The sequence below is a fragment of the Sus scrofa genome, chromosome 13, assembly GCF_000003025.6.
Source record: "Sus scrofa isolate TJ Tabasco breed Duroc chromosome 13, Sscrofa11.1, whole genome shotgun sequence".
NCBI lineage: Eukaryota > Metazoa > Chordata > Mammalia > Artiodactyla > Suidae > Sus > Sus scrofa.
This window is the reverse complement of record NC_010455.5, coordinates 31,802,699-31,819,313: the sequence shown is the minus strand read 5'-3', so window position 1 is coordinate 31,819,313 and position 16,615 is coordinate 31,802,699. Positions and strand designations below refer to the sequence as shown.

The 16,615-nt window shown below is 40.8% G+C and overlaps 1 protein-coding gene across 1 annotated transcript in view; it reads right to left on the bottom strand.

Annotated features, from left to right (window-relative positions):
• The window catches only part of CCDC36 (coiled-coil domain containing 36), a 33,949-nt gene extending 17,598 nt beyond the window's left edge, over nt 1–16,351 (bottom strand). Inside the window, exons 1-3 of the mRNA XM_005669538.3 lie at nt 16,296–16,351; nt 9,642–9,816; nt 7,307–7,470 (exon numbers count right to left, since the gene is read on the bottom strand). Of these exons, the coding sequence (XP_005669595.2) occupies nt 7,307–7,470; nt 9,642–9,816; nt 16,296–16,351 (395 nt within the window). The remainder of the gene's footprint in view (nt 1–7,306; nt 7,471–9,641; nt 9,817–16,295) is intronic.

The following is a 16,615-nucleotide window of genomic DNA, read 5'->3' as shown; positions in this document are numbered from 1 at the left end:
CCTACGCCACAGCCACAGCAACACCAGATCCTTAACTCACTAAGCAAGGCCAGGGATTGAATCTGAAACCGCATGGTTCCTAGTTGGATTCGTTTCAGCTGCGCAATGACAGGAACTCCCAGAAATCTTTTTTTTTCCCATTTTTTTTTATTACTCAAATGAATTTATCACATCTGTAGTTGTATAATGATCATAACAATCTGATTTCACAGGATTTCCATCCCACAGCCAAGCACATCTCCCCACCCCCCCAAACTGTCTCCTCCAGAGACCATAAGTTTTTCAATGTCTGTGAGTCAGCATCTGTTCTGCAAAGAAGTTCAATCTGACCTTTTTTCAGATTCCACATGTCGGTGAAAGCATTTGATGTTGGTGTCTCATTGTATGGCTGACTTCAGTTAGCATGATAGTTTCTAGGTCCATCCATGTTGCAAAAATGCTGGTATTTCATTCCTTTTAATGGCTGAGTAATATTCCATGGTGAATGTGTACCACCTCTTCTTGATCCAGTCCTCTGTCGATGGACATTTAGGTTGTTTCCATGTTTTGGCTATTGTAAATAGTGCTGCAATGAACATTGGAGTACATGTGTCTTTGTGAGTTGTGGTTTTCTCTGGGTAGATGCCCAGGAGTGGGATTGATGGATCAAATGGTAGTTCTATTTTTAGTTTTCTGAGGAATCTCCATACTGCTTTCCACAGTGGTTGCACCAATTTACAATCGCACCAACAGTGTACTAGTGTTCCTTTTTCTCCACACCCTCTCCAGCACTTATTGTTTGTAGACTTTTGGATGATGGCCATTCTGGCTGGTGTAAGGTGGTACCTCAGAGTGGTTTTGATTTTCATATCTCTAATAACGAGTGACGTTGAACATCTTTTCATGTGTTTCTTGGCCATCTGTATGTCTCCTTTGGAGAATTGTCTGTTTAGATCTTCTGCCCATTTTTTGATAGGCTTGTTTGTTTTTTTGGTATGGAGCTGCAGAAGGTGTTTATAAATTTTGGAGATTAATCCCTTGTCAGTCAATTCACTTGCAAAGATTTTCTTCCATTCTGTGGGTTGTCTTTTTGTGTTGTTTAGGGTTTCCTTTGCTGTGCAGAAACTTTGAAGTTTGATTAGATCCCATTTGTTTGTTTTTCTTTTTATTGCCAATACTCTGATAGGTGGATCTGAGAAGATGTTGCTGTCGTTTATGTCAGAGAGTGTTTGGCCTATGATTTCCTCTAGGAGTTTGATAGTGTCTGGTCTTATATCTAGGTCTTTAATCCATTTGGAGTTTATTTTTGTGTATGGTGTTAGGGAGTGTTCTAATTTTATTCTTTTACATGTGGCTGTCCAGTTTTCCCAGCACCACTTATTGAACAAGCTGTCCTTTCTCCATTGTATATTCTTGCCTCCTTTATCATAGATGAGTTGGCTGTAGGTGCGTGGGTTTAATTCTGGGCTTTCTATCCTGTTCCACTGATCTATATTTCTGTCTTTGTGCCGCTACCATGCAGTTTTGACGACTGTTGCTTTGAAGTATAGTCTGAAGTCCGGGAACCTGATTCCTCCAGCTCCAGTTTTCTTTTTCAGGATGTCTTTGGCTATTCTGGGTCTTTTGTGCTTCCAAACAAACTTTAAAATATTTTGTTCAAGTTCTGTGAAAAATGTCCTTGGTAATTTGATAGGGATTGCATTGAATCTGTAGATTGCCTTGGGTAGTATAGCCGTTTTGATAATATTAACTCTTCCAATGCGAGAGCATGGTATGTCTTTCCATCTATTTGTGTCATCTTTGATTTCTTTCATCATGGCTTGTAGTTTTCAGAGTATAGGTCTGTTGTTTCTTTAGGTAGGTTTACTCCTAGGTATTTTATTCTCTTGGATGCAATGGTAAATGGGATTGCTTCCCTAATGTCCTTTTCTGCTTTTTCATTGTTGGTATATAGAAACGCTGTCGATTTCTGTGTATTGATTTTGTTGCGACTTTGCCAAATTCATGGATGAGCTCTAACAGTATCCCTTCCTCTGCAATTTTTTGAAATAGTTTCAGGAGAGGTGTTAGCTCTTCTCTACATGTTTGATAGAATTCGCCTATGAAGCCATCTGGTCCTGGACTTTTGTTTGTTGGAAGTTTTTTAATCACAGTTTCAATTTCAGTTCTTGCGATGGGTCCATTCATCTTTTCTATTTCATCTTGGTTTAGTCTTGGAAGATTGTAATTTTCTAAGAATTTGTCCATTTCTTCTAGGTTTTCCATTTTATTGGCATATAGTTGCATATAGTAGTCTCTTATGAGCCTTTGTATTTCTGTGATGTCCGTTGTTACTTCTCCTTTTTCATTTCTAATTTTATTGATTTGAGTCCTCTCTCTTTTTTGCTTGATAAGTCTGGCTAGGGGTTTATCAATTTTATTGATCTTTTCAAAGAACCAGCTTTTCATTTCATCGATCTTTTCTATGGTTTTCTTTGTTTCTATTTCATTGATTTCTGCTCTGATCTTTATGATTTCTTTCCTTCTACTAACTTTAGGTCTTGTCTGTTCTTCTCTCTCAAGCTGCTTTAGATGTAAAGTTAGCTTGTTTATTTGGGCTTTTTCTTGTTTCCTGAGGTGGGCTTGTATTGCTATAAACTTTCCTCTTAGAATGGCTTTTGCTGCATCCCATAGGTTTTGGAGTGTCGTATCTTCGTTGTCATTTGCTGCTAGGTATTTTTTAATTTCCTCTTTGATTTCTTCAGTGATCCATTGGTTGATTAGTAGCATGTTGTTTAGTCTCCACGTGTGTGTTTTTTGCAGTTTTTTTTCTTGTTGTTGATTTCTAGTGGTATAATGTTGTGGTCAGAAAAGATGCTTGATATGATTTCAGTTTTCTGAGAGTTTCTGAGGTTTGATTTGTAGCCCAGGATGTGATCAATCTTAGAGAATGTTCCATGTGCACTTAAGAAAGTGTATTCTGTTGCTTTTGGATGGAATGTCCTATAAATATCTATCAAGTCCATCTGGTTTAATGCTTCATAAAGGCATTATACCATTCTAGGTGATGTGATAAACAAGACATTATAGACTTTACATTGTACCATGGAGAGAAATGGTTATTAATAATACAGTTGTAGAACTGTATTATTTAATTGTACAGTGGCATTATTTAGTTATAATTATCATAAGTTCTTTGATGGAGAGGAAATCAGAATCAGATCTAAGAAGACTTCAGCATTCCAAGAATGATGTCAAATGACCCCCTTCATGGTGGATTATGCACTTATTTACTATGAGATATATTTCTTTTCCAGAGATTCCTTGTTTGTGTATCAATTGTAGATTTTTGGTTTGCAGTTATTCTGAAGTTTTGATGTAAGAGTCTATATTTATATGAGATTGTTTTAAGATGTTCTCTTAATTGCAAGTTTATCTCCAGTGTCCCGCATTTGTACCCACCTCTTCTCATGATTTCTGATTTTGATGGTATAATTGTGCATGGATGATTTCATATCTTTTTCTTTCTTTCTTTTTTTTAATCAATATAGCTTTTCCTATTTTTAAAAATTTTTTTATTTTTTTTTATTTTTTGTCTTTTTGCCATTTCTTGGGCCGCTCCCGTGGCATATGGAGGTTCCCAGGCTAGGGGTCTAATCGGAGCTGTAGCCACCGGCCTACGCCAGAGCCACAGCAACGCAAGACCTGAGCCAGGTCTGCAACCTACACCACAGCTAACGGCAACGCCGGATTGTTAACCCACTGAGCAAGGGCAGGGACCGAACCCGCAACCTCATGGTTCCTAGTCGGATTCGTTAACCACTGCGCCACGACGGGAACTCCTCATTTCGTATCTTTACTGTATATATACCTTTACTGGTGAGCCTTGTCATTTGCGGAATTTTTGTTTCCTGCTGCTGATCTTTTCTTTCCTGCTTAGAGAAGTTCCTTTAGTATTTGTTGTAAGGCTGGTTTAGTGTTGCTGAATTCTCTCAGCTTTTGCTTATCTGAGAAGGTTTTTATTTCCCCTTCAAATCTGAATGAGAGCCTTGCTGGGTAGAGTAATCTTGGTTGGAGGTTTTTTCCTTTCATCACGTTAAGTATATCATGCCACTCCCTTCTGGCCTGCAGAGTTTCTGCTGAAAAATCTGCCAATAACCTTATTGGGGTTCCCTTGTATGTGACTTGTTTCTTTTCCCTAGCTGCTTTCAAGATTTTCTCTTTGTCTTTAATTTTGGTCAGTTTGATTATTATGTGTCTCTCTGTGTTCCTCCTTGGGTTTATTTTATATGGTACTCGTTGTGCCTCCTGGATTTGAGTGAGTGGTTCCTTTCCCATGTTAGGGAAATTTTCGGCTGTTGTCTCTTGGAATATTTTTTCTGTCCCCTTCTCTCTCTCTCTTCTTCTGGCACCCCTGTAATACAGATGTTGGTGCATTTAACATTGTCCCAAAGTTCCCTAAGACGTTCTTCATTTGTTTTCAATCTTTTTTCTCTTTTCTGTTCTGCATCCATAATTTCTTCTAATCTGTCCTCCACCTCGCTTATTTGTTCTTCTGCCTCCTGTATTCTACTGTTAGCTGCTTCTAGTGAGTTTTTATTTCAGTTATTGTATTTTGCATCTCTTCTTGTTTAAGTTTTATATCTTGTATCTCTTTGGTTAGTGTTTCCTGTAAGTTATCCATCTTTGCCTCCAGTTTATTTCCAATGTCTTGCATCATCTTCAGCATCAACAGTCTAAAGTCTTTTTCCTGGAGGCTGAGAATCTCCTCATTGCTTAGCTGTTTTTCTGGGGTTTTTCCTTTCTCCCTCATCTGAGTTATAGTCCTCTGTCTTTTCATTTTTATAGGTTTTTGGTGTGGTGACCTTTTTATAGATAATAGAGCTGTAGCCTCTCTTACTTCTGATGTCTGCCCCCCTTGTGGCTGAAGTCGGTATGGGGGGCTTGGTGTAGGCTTCCTGATGGGAGGGGCTGATGCCTGCCCCATGGTAGGAGGAGCCGATTCTAATCCGTCTGGTGGGTGGGGCTTAGTCTCTGGATGGGATTAGGGGCTGCTGTGTGCCTGAGGGGTCTTTAGGTAGCCTGTTTACTGAGGGCTGGGGCTGTGATCCCACCTGGATTGTTGTTTGCCCTGGGGGTCTCAGCAGCTGGCTGACGGGTGGGGCCAGATTTTCCCAAAATGGCCACCTCCAGAGAAAGGCACTGCTGCTGAATATTCCCGAGAGCTTCGCTTTCAATATCCTTCCCTCACAACAAGCCACATTCACCCCCGTTTTCCCATGATGTCCTCTAAGAACTGCAGTCAGGTTTGACCCAGATTCCCTTGGAGATTTTGCTTTGCCCTGGGACCCAGTGCACGTGAAAGTCTGTGTGCACCTTTTAAGAATGGGGTCTCCATTTCCCCCAGTCCCGTGGCAGTCCTGCACACAAGCCTCATTGGCCTTCAATGCCAGATGCTCCAGGACTCTTTCTCCCTGTACCGGATCCTCACACGTGAGGGTTTGATGTGTGGCTCAGAACTCTCACTCCTGTAGGTGAGTCTCTGTGAATCAGTTAGTTTCCAGTCTGTGGAGCTTCCCACCCAGGAGGTATGGGGTTGTTTATATCGCGAAATCGCCCCTCCTACCTCTTGATGTGGCCTCCCTTTTGTCTTCTGGAGTAGGGTATCTTTTTTAAGGTTTCCGGTCCATTTGGGTGGAGATTGCTCAGTCTTTAGTTGTGAATTTTGTTGTTTTTAGGAGAGAAGTTGAGCTCCAGTCCTTCTATTCCGCCATCTTAATCCCCTCCTCCCAGAAATCTTAATTAAGCAAAATTTAACCCAAAAACCCAGAGGAAAAAAAAATTTTAAGTCTAATTTATCTGAAGTAATAAGAAGATGAGGTGACCCTGCACATCTGTAATACTCTACTATAGTTATGATTCCTAGAGCCTGGATTCTCCTATGGGAAGGAAGTCTGTTGACATCTGGGAAATGTTTTTTTATCAACAGAATCAAAAACTTCTGGAGTTCCTGTTGTGGCTCAGCAAAAATGAATCTGACTAGCATCCATGAGGATGCAGTTTCCATCCCTGGCCTTGATCAGTGGGTTAAGGATCCAGCGTTGTGGTTAGCTGCGGTGTAGGTCGCAGACAAGGCTCAGATCCTGAGTTGCTGTTGCTGTGGCTGTGACGTAGGCCAGCAGCTATAGCTCTTATTCAACCCCTAGCCTGGGAACTTCCACATGCTGTGGGTGCAGCCCTAAAAAGACAAAAACAAAACAACAAAAAAACCAGAATCAAATACCTCAAATAGAGCATTTTGCTTTCCTCATTAAAAGAAATAGGTATACAATGGAAAAGATAACTAATCTCTTAAGAATGCTAAAGAATTCCTAATCTATAATTTTTAAAGAAATCCTGGCTCTTTCAACATGAAAGCACTAGTGGTAATGCTAAGTGATACATCTCTATTGTTACCGAAATAAAAAAGTATATTTCTGCTTGGGTGTTATGATTTTTGATATCCTGATAATAACTACCAAGAAATGAACAATTTCCTCAGTAATTGCAACTTAACTATTTACAAATTAATAGAGCAACCCTAATATTTGCATACATATATGTAAATATTATATATACATATATATGTAACAAATAAGAATGTGTATAAAATTTAGGGTTTATCTTTTTTTTTTTTTTTTTTGCCTTTTCTAGGGCCGCTTCCTGCTGCATATGGAGGTTCCCAGGCTAGGGATCTAATTGGAGCTGTAGCCACCGGCCTACGCCAGAGCCACAGCAACTCAGGATCTGAGCCGTGTCTGCGAACTACACCACAGCTCACAGCAATGCTGGATCCTTAACCCACTGATCAAAGACAGGGATCGAACCCACAACCTCATGGTTCCTAGTTGGATTCATTAACCACTGTGCCACGATGGGAACTCCTAGCGTTTATCTTTTAACATAACCAACATTTCAAAATGAGAAAATCAGCCTGAACTGTGACTTAAGAATTCACAGGCTATATTCTGGATCCTAAAACAAATGTTAACTAATTTCCTAAATCTAATTATCTGAAAAGAAAGCAAATTAAAGGGCAGACATTTTAGGTAGAATAAACATAACCTTTTTTAATACGGCATTTCTCTGAGAGGTCTCTTAGCTTAATATTCAGGAGCCCAAAACTGTGGCAGCCATGTTCAAATCTACCATAAGTCACATTGACAAGAAAGCAAAGAGTAAGAATTAGATGAGCTGTAAAGGCAAGAACGCTACCATGCTGAAATTGAATTATTTGACTACTGACATTCCGTTTTCTGTTTCCCTCAGAAAAGATGAGCTGTCTCATCAACCTGAAAGTTTTGTGTACCTGTCGCATTTGTCTTTTGCACTTTTCTTTTTCTCCTCAAACTGTTCCAAGAGGCCTTTTGATTTTCCGACTGACAAAGGAAGAGGAAATAAGCCTCCATCTTTTGTATCTCCTCCAAACAGCTGGGGTTTTGTTTGGTACTTTGTGAAAATACTAGGTTCACTCTGTTCAATGAGAAAAACAATATCATAGCATTTCACACATAAAAATGCCTACAACATTCACTCTTTTCTATACAATGAAGGGTCACATTAAGTGCAAACTTTAATATTAGTAGTACTTCCTCTTTGTTTCATATGCACCAGAATATTAAAATAAAGCAACTTTTTTCTAATATAATTTCTGCCTTATCTCACCAAAACTATTTAAAATGTCAGCTAAAGTGGCTTAATCAACTGCAAAAATTTAAAGGCAGCCACAGAAAATTGTGCTATATTTGAGATAATGTGTTAAAGTTTTTATATTAATAAGTTCACCTCAAATTGCTCTTGCCCAGCCACTGATGAACCAGATTTGTTGATAAGTTTGACATGTAATTTCTGGCACTTGGTAAGCCATGTCTTGCATTCCAAGGCAAAGCTTATTCTGAAACATTCAGGAAGTATATTTACTCTTTCATATCACTAGGTTCCAACTTTTTTTTTTTTTGTCTTTTTGTCTTTTTTCTTTTGTTGTTGTTGTTGTTGTTGTTGTTGCTATTTCTTGGGCCGCTCCCGCGGCATATGGAGGTTCCCAGGCTAGGCGTTGAATTGGAGCTGTAGCCACCGGCCTACACCAGAGCCACAGCAACGCGGGATCCGAGCCCTGCGTCTGCAACCTACACCACAGCTCACGGCAACGCTGGATCGTGAACCCACTGAGCAAGGGCAGGGATGGAACCCACAACCTCATGGTTCCTAGTCAGATTCGTTAACCACTGCGCCACGACGGGAACTCCCGGTTCCAACTTTTGTACTGAAATAGAGCATACTTTACTAACTGAAATCGCTGATCTAAACTTACTCATTAAGTCTCTATTTGATGCAGTTAAATCTGTGTATAAAGTTAAATCTGGTTCTAAACCAAAAAAAATAAACATATAAAAATATTTCTGACTCACAAAAGAAGATAGGCTGGTCTAAAAAAGTCACAGACTCAAGAGACTCTTTCCCTCATTCTGGCCCTTATTCATCAATTTAGGCCTCAGAATCCTTATCTCCTTCAAGGATAATGTGGCATAGTAGACTAAATTTCACAGAACACTTGAAGTTTCTTAGGAAAAAAATGTCTATGTAAAATAAAATCTATGTAACTTTATTCCTGTTTTTCTTCTTTTTTTTTTTTTTTTTTTGGCTACACCTGTGGGTATGTGGAAGTTCTCAGACCAGGGATGGAACCTGCACCACAACAGTGACCCTAATCACAGCATTGACAACGCTGGGTCCTTAACCACTAGGCCACCACAGAACTCTATTCCTAATTCTTCCTAATTCTCTAAAGTTCTTTTTTCTTTGTTGTTGTTGTTGTTGTTGCTATTTCTTGGGCCGCTCCCGCGGCATATGGAGGTTCCCAGGCTAGGGGTTGAATCGGAGCTGTAGCCACCGGCCTACACCAGAGCCACAGCAACGCGGATCCGAGCCGCATCTGCAACCTACACCACAGCTCACGGCAACGCCGGATCGTGAACCCACTGAGCAAGGGCAGGGACCGAACCCGCAACCTCATGGTTCCTAGTTGGATTCGTTAACCACTGTGCCACAACGGGAACTCCCAAATTTTTGCAATTTTTTTTTTTTCTTTTTGCCATTTCTTGGGCTGCTCCCGTGACATATGGAGGTTCCCAGGCTAGGGGTTGAATCGGAGCTGTAGCCGCTGGCCTACGCCAGAGCCACAGCAACACGGGATCCGAGCCGCATCTGCAACCTACACCACAGCTCACGGCAACGCCGGATCCTTAACCCACTGAGAGAGGCCAGGGATCAAACCCACAACCTCATGGTTCCTAGTCAGATTCATTAGCCACTGCGCCACGGCGGGAACTCCTAAAGTTCTTTTTTCTTATTGAGTATTCACAAACAATAGTATGACTAATCTTAGAAAACATCATGCAATATTTGGCACTCCCTAGGAGTGGTCAAGATAATGGCACTATTCTATATTGTTTTAGTAATGTAAGAAAATGCAACTATGAATATGTTTTCTATTTTAGACTACCAAGTCAAATGAGTCACCAATCATACTAATCTATTTAGGTGAGATGTACAATTCTGAAATATAATCCAGTAGAATAAGTCTTTACAGTTTATCTCCATAATGACTGTGAAACGTGCAAAGAAATTCTGAAAATCAGACTTACATCCAGAGAATTCTGTTGTGACTGTTTTGGATGTCTCAAATGGACACCAAAGTCCAAGGGTGTTGACAGGGTCTCTGAACTTTCTGGACAGAACTGGGATCCAAAAAGGAACTGGGAATCACTGAGACTGGAGTAATCAGTCTGATTATTATTCCAGTTAGATGACCTAGTAGTCCTGAAATTAAGAAAATAAAATCATATCAAATGGACAAACATCTTGATCAAATGAAACCATAATTCTGAACTATTTCAGGGAGATCCCGCTGAGGTGTGGTTAAGGATCCAGTATCCTCTCTGCAGTGGTGCAGTTTTGATCCCTGGCCAGCACAATAGGTTAGGGATATGGTGTCGCTGCAGCTGTGGCATAGGTCGTAGCTTTGGCTTGGATTGGATCTCTGGCCCAGGAACTTCCATATGCCTTGAGTGCTGGGGGAAAAAAAACAAAACCTATATTGGAATATTCTGGGCAGAATGTTAGCTTGTTTTGACTCCTGGTCCCCTGCGCACTGCCAGTACTACCTATAATGAAACAAATTCTGAATGCCAGACATTTGATTACAACAATCTAGGAACAATCAAATAGAAATTCATACACTAAGGACAAATACCATAATTCCGGGGAGTTCCCGTCGTGGCGCAGTGGTTAACGAATCCGACTAGGAACCATGAGGTTGCGGGTTCGGTCCCTGCCCTTGCTCAGTGGGTTAACAATCCGGCGTTGCCGTGAGCTGTGGTGTAGGTTGCAGACCTGGCTCAGGTCTTGCGTTGCTGTGGCTCTGGCGTAGGCCGGTGGCTACAGCTCCGATTCGACCCCTAGCCTGGGAACCTCCATATGCCGCGGGAGCGGCCCAAGAAATAGCAACAACAAAAACAACAACAAAAAAGACAAAAAAAAAAAAAATACCATAATTCCTTGTACAACAACACTGTAGGCTATAACATCATTTTGGAAATCAACATTCATAAATTTTTTAGGAATTCAGAGAATATTGTCTTTTTATTGAAATATAATTGATTTGCAATGTTGCTCCGATTTCCGCTGTACAGCGAAGTGACTCAGTTATACATTTATATCCCAGGAGATTAGATATGGTTCCCTGTGCTATATGGTAGGACATTGTTTATCCATTCTAAATGCAATAGTTGGAGTTCCTGTAGTGGCTCAGCAGGTTAAGAACCCAACATAGTGTCCATGAAGATATGAGTTAGATCCCTGGTCTTGCTTAGCAGGTTAAGGATCCAGCAATGCTGCTGCAAGTTGCAGTGTAGGGCATAGATGCCGCTTGGACCCTGTGTTCCTGTGGCTGTGGCATAGGCTGGCAGCTGCAGCTCCGATTCAGCCCTTAGCCTGGGAACTTCCATATGCTGCAGGTGTGGCCATAAAAAGAAAAAAATAAATATGTTTGTATCTGCTAATCCCAAACTCCCACTCCATCACTCCCCCTCCCCCTCCCACTTGGCAACCACAGATCTGTTCTCTATGTCTGCGAGTCTGTTTCTGTTTTGTAGATAGTTTCATTTGTGTCTTATTTTTTTGTCTTTTTGTCTATTCTGGGGCCGCACCCCTGGCATGTGGAAGTTCCCAGGCTAGGGGTCCAATCGGAGCTGTAGCCACCGGCCTATGCCACAGCCACAGCAAGGCCAGATCCGAGCCACGTCTGCGACCTACACCACAGCTCATGGCAATGCTGGATCCTTAACCCATGGAGCAAGGCCAGGGATCGAACCCACAACATGGTTCCTAGTCAGATTTGTTAACCACTGAGCCACAACGGGAACTCCTGTGTCATATTTTAGATTTCATATATAAGTGATATCATATAGTACTGTCTTTCTTACTTCATTTGATACGATAATCTCTAGTTGCATCCATGTTGCTGTGAATGGCATCATTTCATTCTTCTTTATGGCTGAGTAGTTTTCCATTGTACATACATACGTACCACATCTTCTTAATCCATTTGTCTGCTAATGGGCATTTAGGTGTTTCTGTGTCTAGGCTATTGTGAATAGTGCTGTTATGAACATAACAGGCCATATGTCTTTTTGAATTACAGTTTTGTCTGGATATATGCCCAGGAATGGGACCACTGGATTAAATGGAAATTCCATTTTTAGTTTTCTAAGGAACCTCTATATTGTTTTCTGTAGTGGTTATACCAATTTATGTTTCCAACAACAGTGTAGGAGGGTTCCCTTTTTGCCACACCTTCTCACATTGTTTTTAGACTTATTAATGATGGCCATTCTGACTGGTATGAGGTGGTACCTCATTGTAGTTTTTTTTCTGTTTTGGCCACCCACAGCATGTGGAGTTCCCAGACCAGATAACAGATCTGAGTTGCAGTTATCTGTGCTGCAGCTATGGCAATGCCAGGATCTAACCTGCATCCTAGCACTGCAGAGATGCCACTGATCCCATTGCATGACAGTGGGTACTCCCTTCACTGTAGTTTTTACATTTCTCTAATAATTAATAATTAGTGATACTGAGCATCTTTTCCCATGTGCCCACTGGCCTATCCATATGTCTTCTTTGAAGAAATGTCTATTTAGGTCTTCTGCCCAGTTTTTCAACTGGGTTGTTATTTTTGTTGATTTATGTGAGTTATTTGTATATTTTGGAGATTAAGCTCTTGTTGGTTGCATGATTTGCAAATAGGTTGTCTTTGTTTTTTGATAATTTCAATTGCCTTGGGAGACTGATCTAATAAAACATTTGTACAATTTATGCTTGAGAATGTTTTGCCTATGTTCTCTTCTAGGAGTTTTATGGTGTCAGGTCTTATGTTTAAGACTTTAAGCCATTTTGAGTTTATTCTTGTGCATGGTGTGAGGGTATGGAAAGCACTGTCTTTTAAGAGGCTGAATTTGTTTATTTCCAAGGGAATAGATAAAAAATAAAATATAGCATATGCACATAACTGATGGAGTAATAGACACATAAGCTAGATTTACATATAACCATGTGGATAAGCCTCAAAAATATACTTTTGAGTACGGAAAGTAAATACTCAATGAACTCTCTCATATATCAGTGTAAACTTATAAGCCTACATCATACACATTAAACAAGTATGTAACTGAGTGTGTATAAGTTTAATTGGAAGGGTACACATTAACTCTCCTAGAGTGTATGTCTATAGGGAAGGAAAGGAGCAGGACTGGAGGGAGAGGAGGAACTATAATACCACGAACACAAGATAAATACGGACTAAATGTTTGCATCCTTCCCAAATTCCTATGTTGAAGCCCTAATCTCTATTGTGATGATTTTTGAGGGCGGTGCTTAGGGTTAGATGAGGAGAGGTGGTTAAATCCTCATGACAGGAGTTCCCATCGTGGCTCAGTGGTTAACGAATCCGACTAGGAACCATGAGGTTGCAGGTTTAATCCCTGGCCTTGGTCAGTGGGTTAAGAATCTGGCATTGCTGTAAGCTGTGGTGTAGGTTGCAGACATGGCTTGGATCCCACGTTGCTGTGGCTGTGGTGTAGGCTGGCGGGTCCTAGCCTGGGAACCTTCATATGCCATGGGAGCGACCCAAGAAATGGCAAAAAAAAAAAACAAAACAAAAAAAACACCTCATGACAGAATTACTGTCCTTGTAAGAAGAAACACCTAAGAGCTTGCCCTCATTCTTTCCCCAAAGGAGTCCTCACCAAAAACCAATCATGCTGGCATAGGGTTCTAGGACTTTCAACCTCCAGAACTGTGAGAAAATTAATTTCTGTTGTTTAAGTTGTCCAGCTTATTATACTTTGTTATGGCAGCCCAAGCAGACTAATATAGGCCTCATCCAGACTGAAGAATATGATCAATTGAGATCTGCACATAGGAAGGGCCATTAAAAATTGTTTTTTGGGAGTGGCATAGTGGGTTAATGATCTGGCTTGTCTCTGTGGTGCTGCTGGTTCAATCCCCAAACTAGTACATTGGGCAAAGGATCTGGCTTAAGGATATGGTGTAGGTCGCAGCTGCAGCTTAGATTCGATCCCTGGCCCAGGAACTTCCACAAGCCATGGATATGGCCCAAAAAATTGTTTTTCAAGTGAGGTGTTATTCTCTTTCATACTTTTAGTGTCTTATCCTTGTTTGTTTTAAACTTTTAGCTGTGGACTTCCAAATTGCTTCCCATGGATACTTATGCCAGTCTAAATCTCACATATGAAGGGATAATGATATTGATAATGATACATTCACACTTGAACACAGTGTAGTGAGCCTACTATAGAGATAGCACGTAAGTAGGAGACAGTAAAACATACAGACTTCCAGTTTTTACTTGAAAGACATTGCAGTAACAGTTTGTGCTACTTAATGCTGTTGTGTAACCCAAGAAAACATGCTTTTCAATAACACACACACATGCAGATCATTCCTTTTCCAAATGTTAAATTTAAAATAGACAGCACAGGAGTTCCCGTCGTGGCGCAGTGGTTAACGAATCCGACTAGGAACCATGAGGTTGCGGGTTCGGTCCCTGCCCTTGCACAGTGGGTTAACGATCCGGCGTTGCCGTGAGCTGTGGTGTAGGTTGCAGACGCGGCTCGGATCCCGCGTTGCTGTGGCTCTGGTGTAGGCCGGTGGCTACAGCTCCGATTCCACCCCTAGCCTGGGAACCTCCATATGCCGCGGGAGCGGCCCAAGAAATAGCAACAACAACAACAACAACAACAAAAGACAAAATAAATAAATAAATAAATAAAATAGCACAGGAGTTCCCATCGTGGCTCAGTGGTTAACAAATCTGACTAGGAACCATGAGGTTGAGGGTTCGATCCCTGACCCTGCCCAGTGGGTTAAGGATCCGGCATTGTCCTGAGCTGTGGTGTAGGTCCCAGACACGGCTCAGATCCCACATTGCTGTGGCTCTGGCGTAGGCAGGCAGGTACAACCCCAATTAGACCCCTAGCCTGAGAACCTCCACATGCCACAGGAGTGGCCTCAGAAAACGGCAAAAAGACAAAAATAAAATAGCACACACACACACACACACACACACAAAATAAATAAATAAATAAAATAAAGGCATTCCCATTGTGACTCAGTGGTTAACGTATCTGACTAGAAACCATGAGGTTTCGGGTTCAATCCCCGACCTTGCTCAGTGGGTTAAGGATCTGGCGTTGCTGTGAGCTATGGTGTAGGTCACAGACATGGCTTGGATCTGGCATTGCTGTGAGCTGTGGTGTAGGTCACAGACATGGCTTGGATCAGGCATTGCTACGGCCGTGGTGTAGGACGGCAGCTATAGCTCCGATTAGACTCCTAGCCTGGGAACCTCCATATGCCATGGGTGCGGCCCAAGAAAAGACAAAAATAAAAATAAAAAATAAAAGAAAATAGATAGCATGTCTAAGCCAAAGGAATAATCATATATTGATACAAGACAAAAAGAAACGCTACTTGTTCAGAACAGAAAAGAGAAATTATTTTGACTCATAGAATCATTTTCTAAGATTAGCTAAGGTAATGGACTGCACACATATATTATAATATGGGTTGCATAATCATTGCTTAAAATAGCCAAATAGCTCCCTGTGACTTCCCTCTTAGGTCAAAGAGAATAATTAACTGGGCTGGAAAAGAAACAGCTCTGTGAGCCTACAGGAGTCATGAAGAATTTTTACATTTTAAAGCTAGGATGGAATTAAACATAGATTTTCCCTTACTCTGTATCAACTACAGATACTTTTTTTTCTTTTCAGGAAATAAAAATAATAAGGTTCTAGGTTTTTGCTGTTTTTGGAAGGTGTTAGGAAGAAAAGAAACCATCCAATGATAAAAGAATACCAAAAACAACTGGAAATCCCTTAATATATACTACTTCTCGGGCACACCCACTAAGTTAGCAATGGCAGGCCTACTGCATGGCTGGTGGACACGAATATAAGTACCTCAGTGGAGTGGTAGAGGGGGAAATATCTCAATGAGCCCTCTCAACAGTTGGAGTAGTTCTGGAGCTCCTGCTGTGGTTCAATGGTAATGAACCCAACTAGTATCTATAAGGATGCTGGTCTGATCTTTGGTCTTGCTCAATGGGTGAAGTATCCAGCATTGTCGTGAACTGTGGTATAGGTCACAGACACAGCTTGAATCCTGTGTTGCTATGGCTGTGTGCAGGCTGGCAGCTGCAGCTTTGATTTCATCCCTAGCCTGGGAATTTCCATATGCCATAGGTGCAGCACTAAAAAAAACCCCTGAAAAACAAAAAACATACAGTTGGAGTAGTTCTTAATTTCATGATATCTGCAAATTGTACTACACAATTGAATATGTATCTGAATATTGAATTGAATTTGTTCCTTGCTGTTTCAATAGCAATAGCTCCAAATAAAGCGAGAGTTTCCAGATGTTGGACAGTGTCTTAACTCTCACAGGCCTCCTAGTCAGTAGGTCTAGTGCTAGACAGAGTCATTGTTCAGTTAACACACATTGATGAATTGACATTGCTTTTATAATCAGAAAATAGGCAAAAGAAGAAGACAAATATGGGAGGGTACAGTGGTGACAAGTGAGGGGAAGAGAAGGGGAAGAAGCTATATGGGATAAGTCTATTATTATAAACCAATAGGAAGGGGAGCCTGTTTCTATGAAATCAATACAACTCTAAGATCCTCTTAAGTATCAGAGTATATAACCAGAAAACTTACCCAGAACCTGAGGGAATACTGAGCATCTCTTTGATATTCCAGACATTAAAATTCATGTCTTATGATTATTCCTTTTAAAAAGAAGAGAGGAATATTAAAGTGTTAATATAGTATAATTTTTTCTCCAAAGATTACTTTGCTGGTTAACTATTATATGCAGATGAAAATATTTCAGCAGTTACATTCTTATCCACTTGGCAAAAATTCCCATTATCTATGTGCCAGAAACAGGTTTTGTAGGTTTGTGTGTGAGTGTGTATGTGCAGTTAAATCACAAACAAATTCCCCTCCTTAACACCAGAGAGAGCCCAGCCACCTGT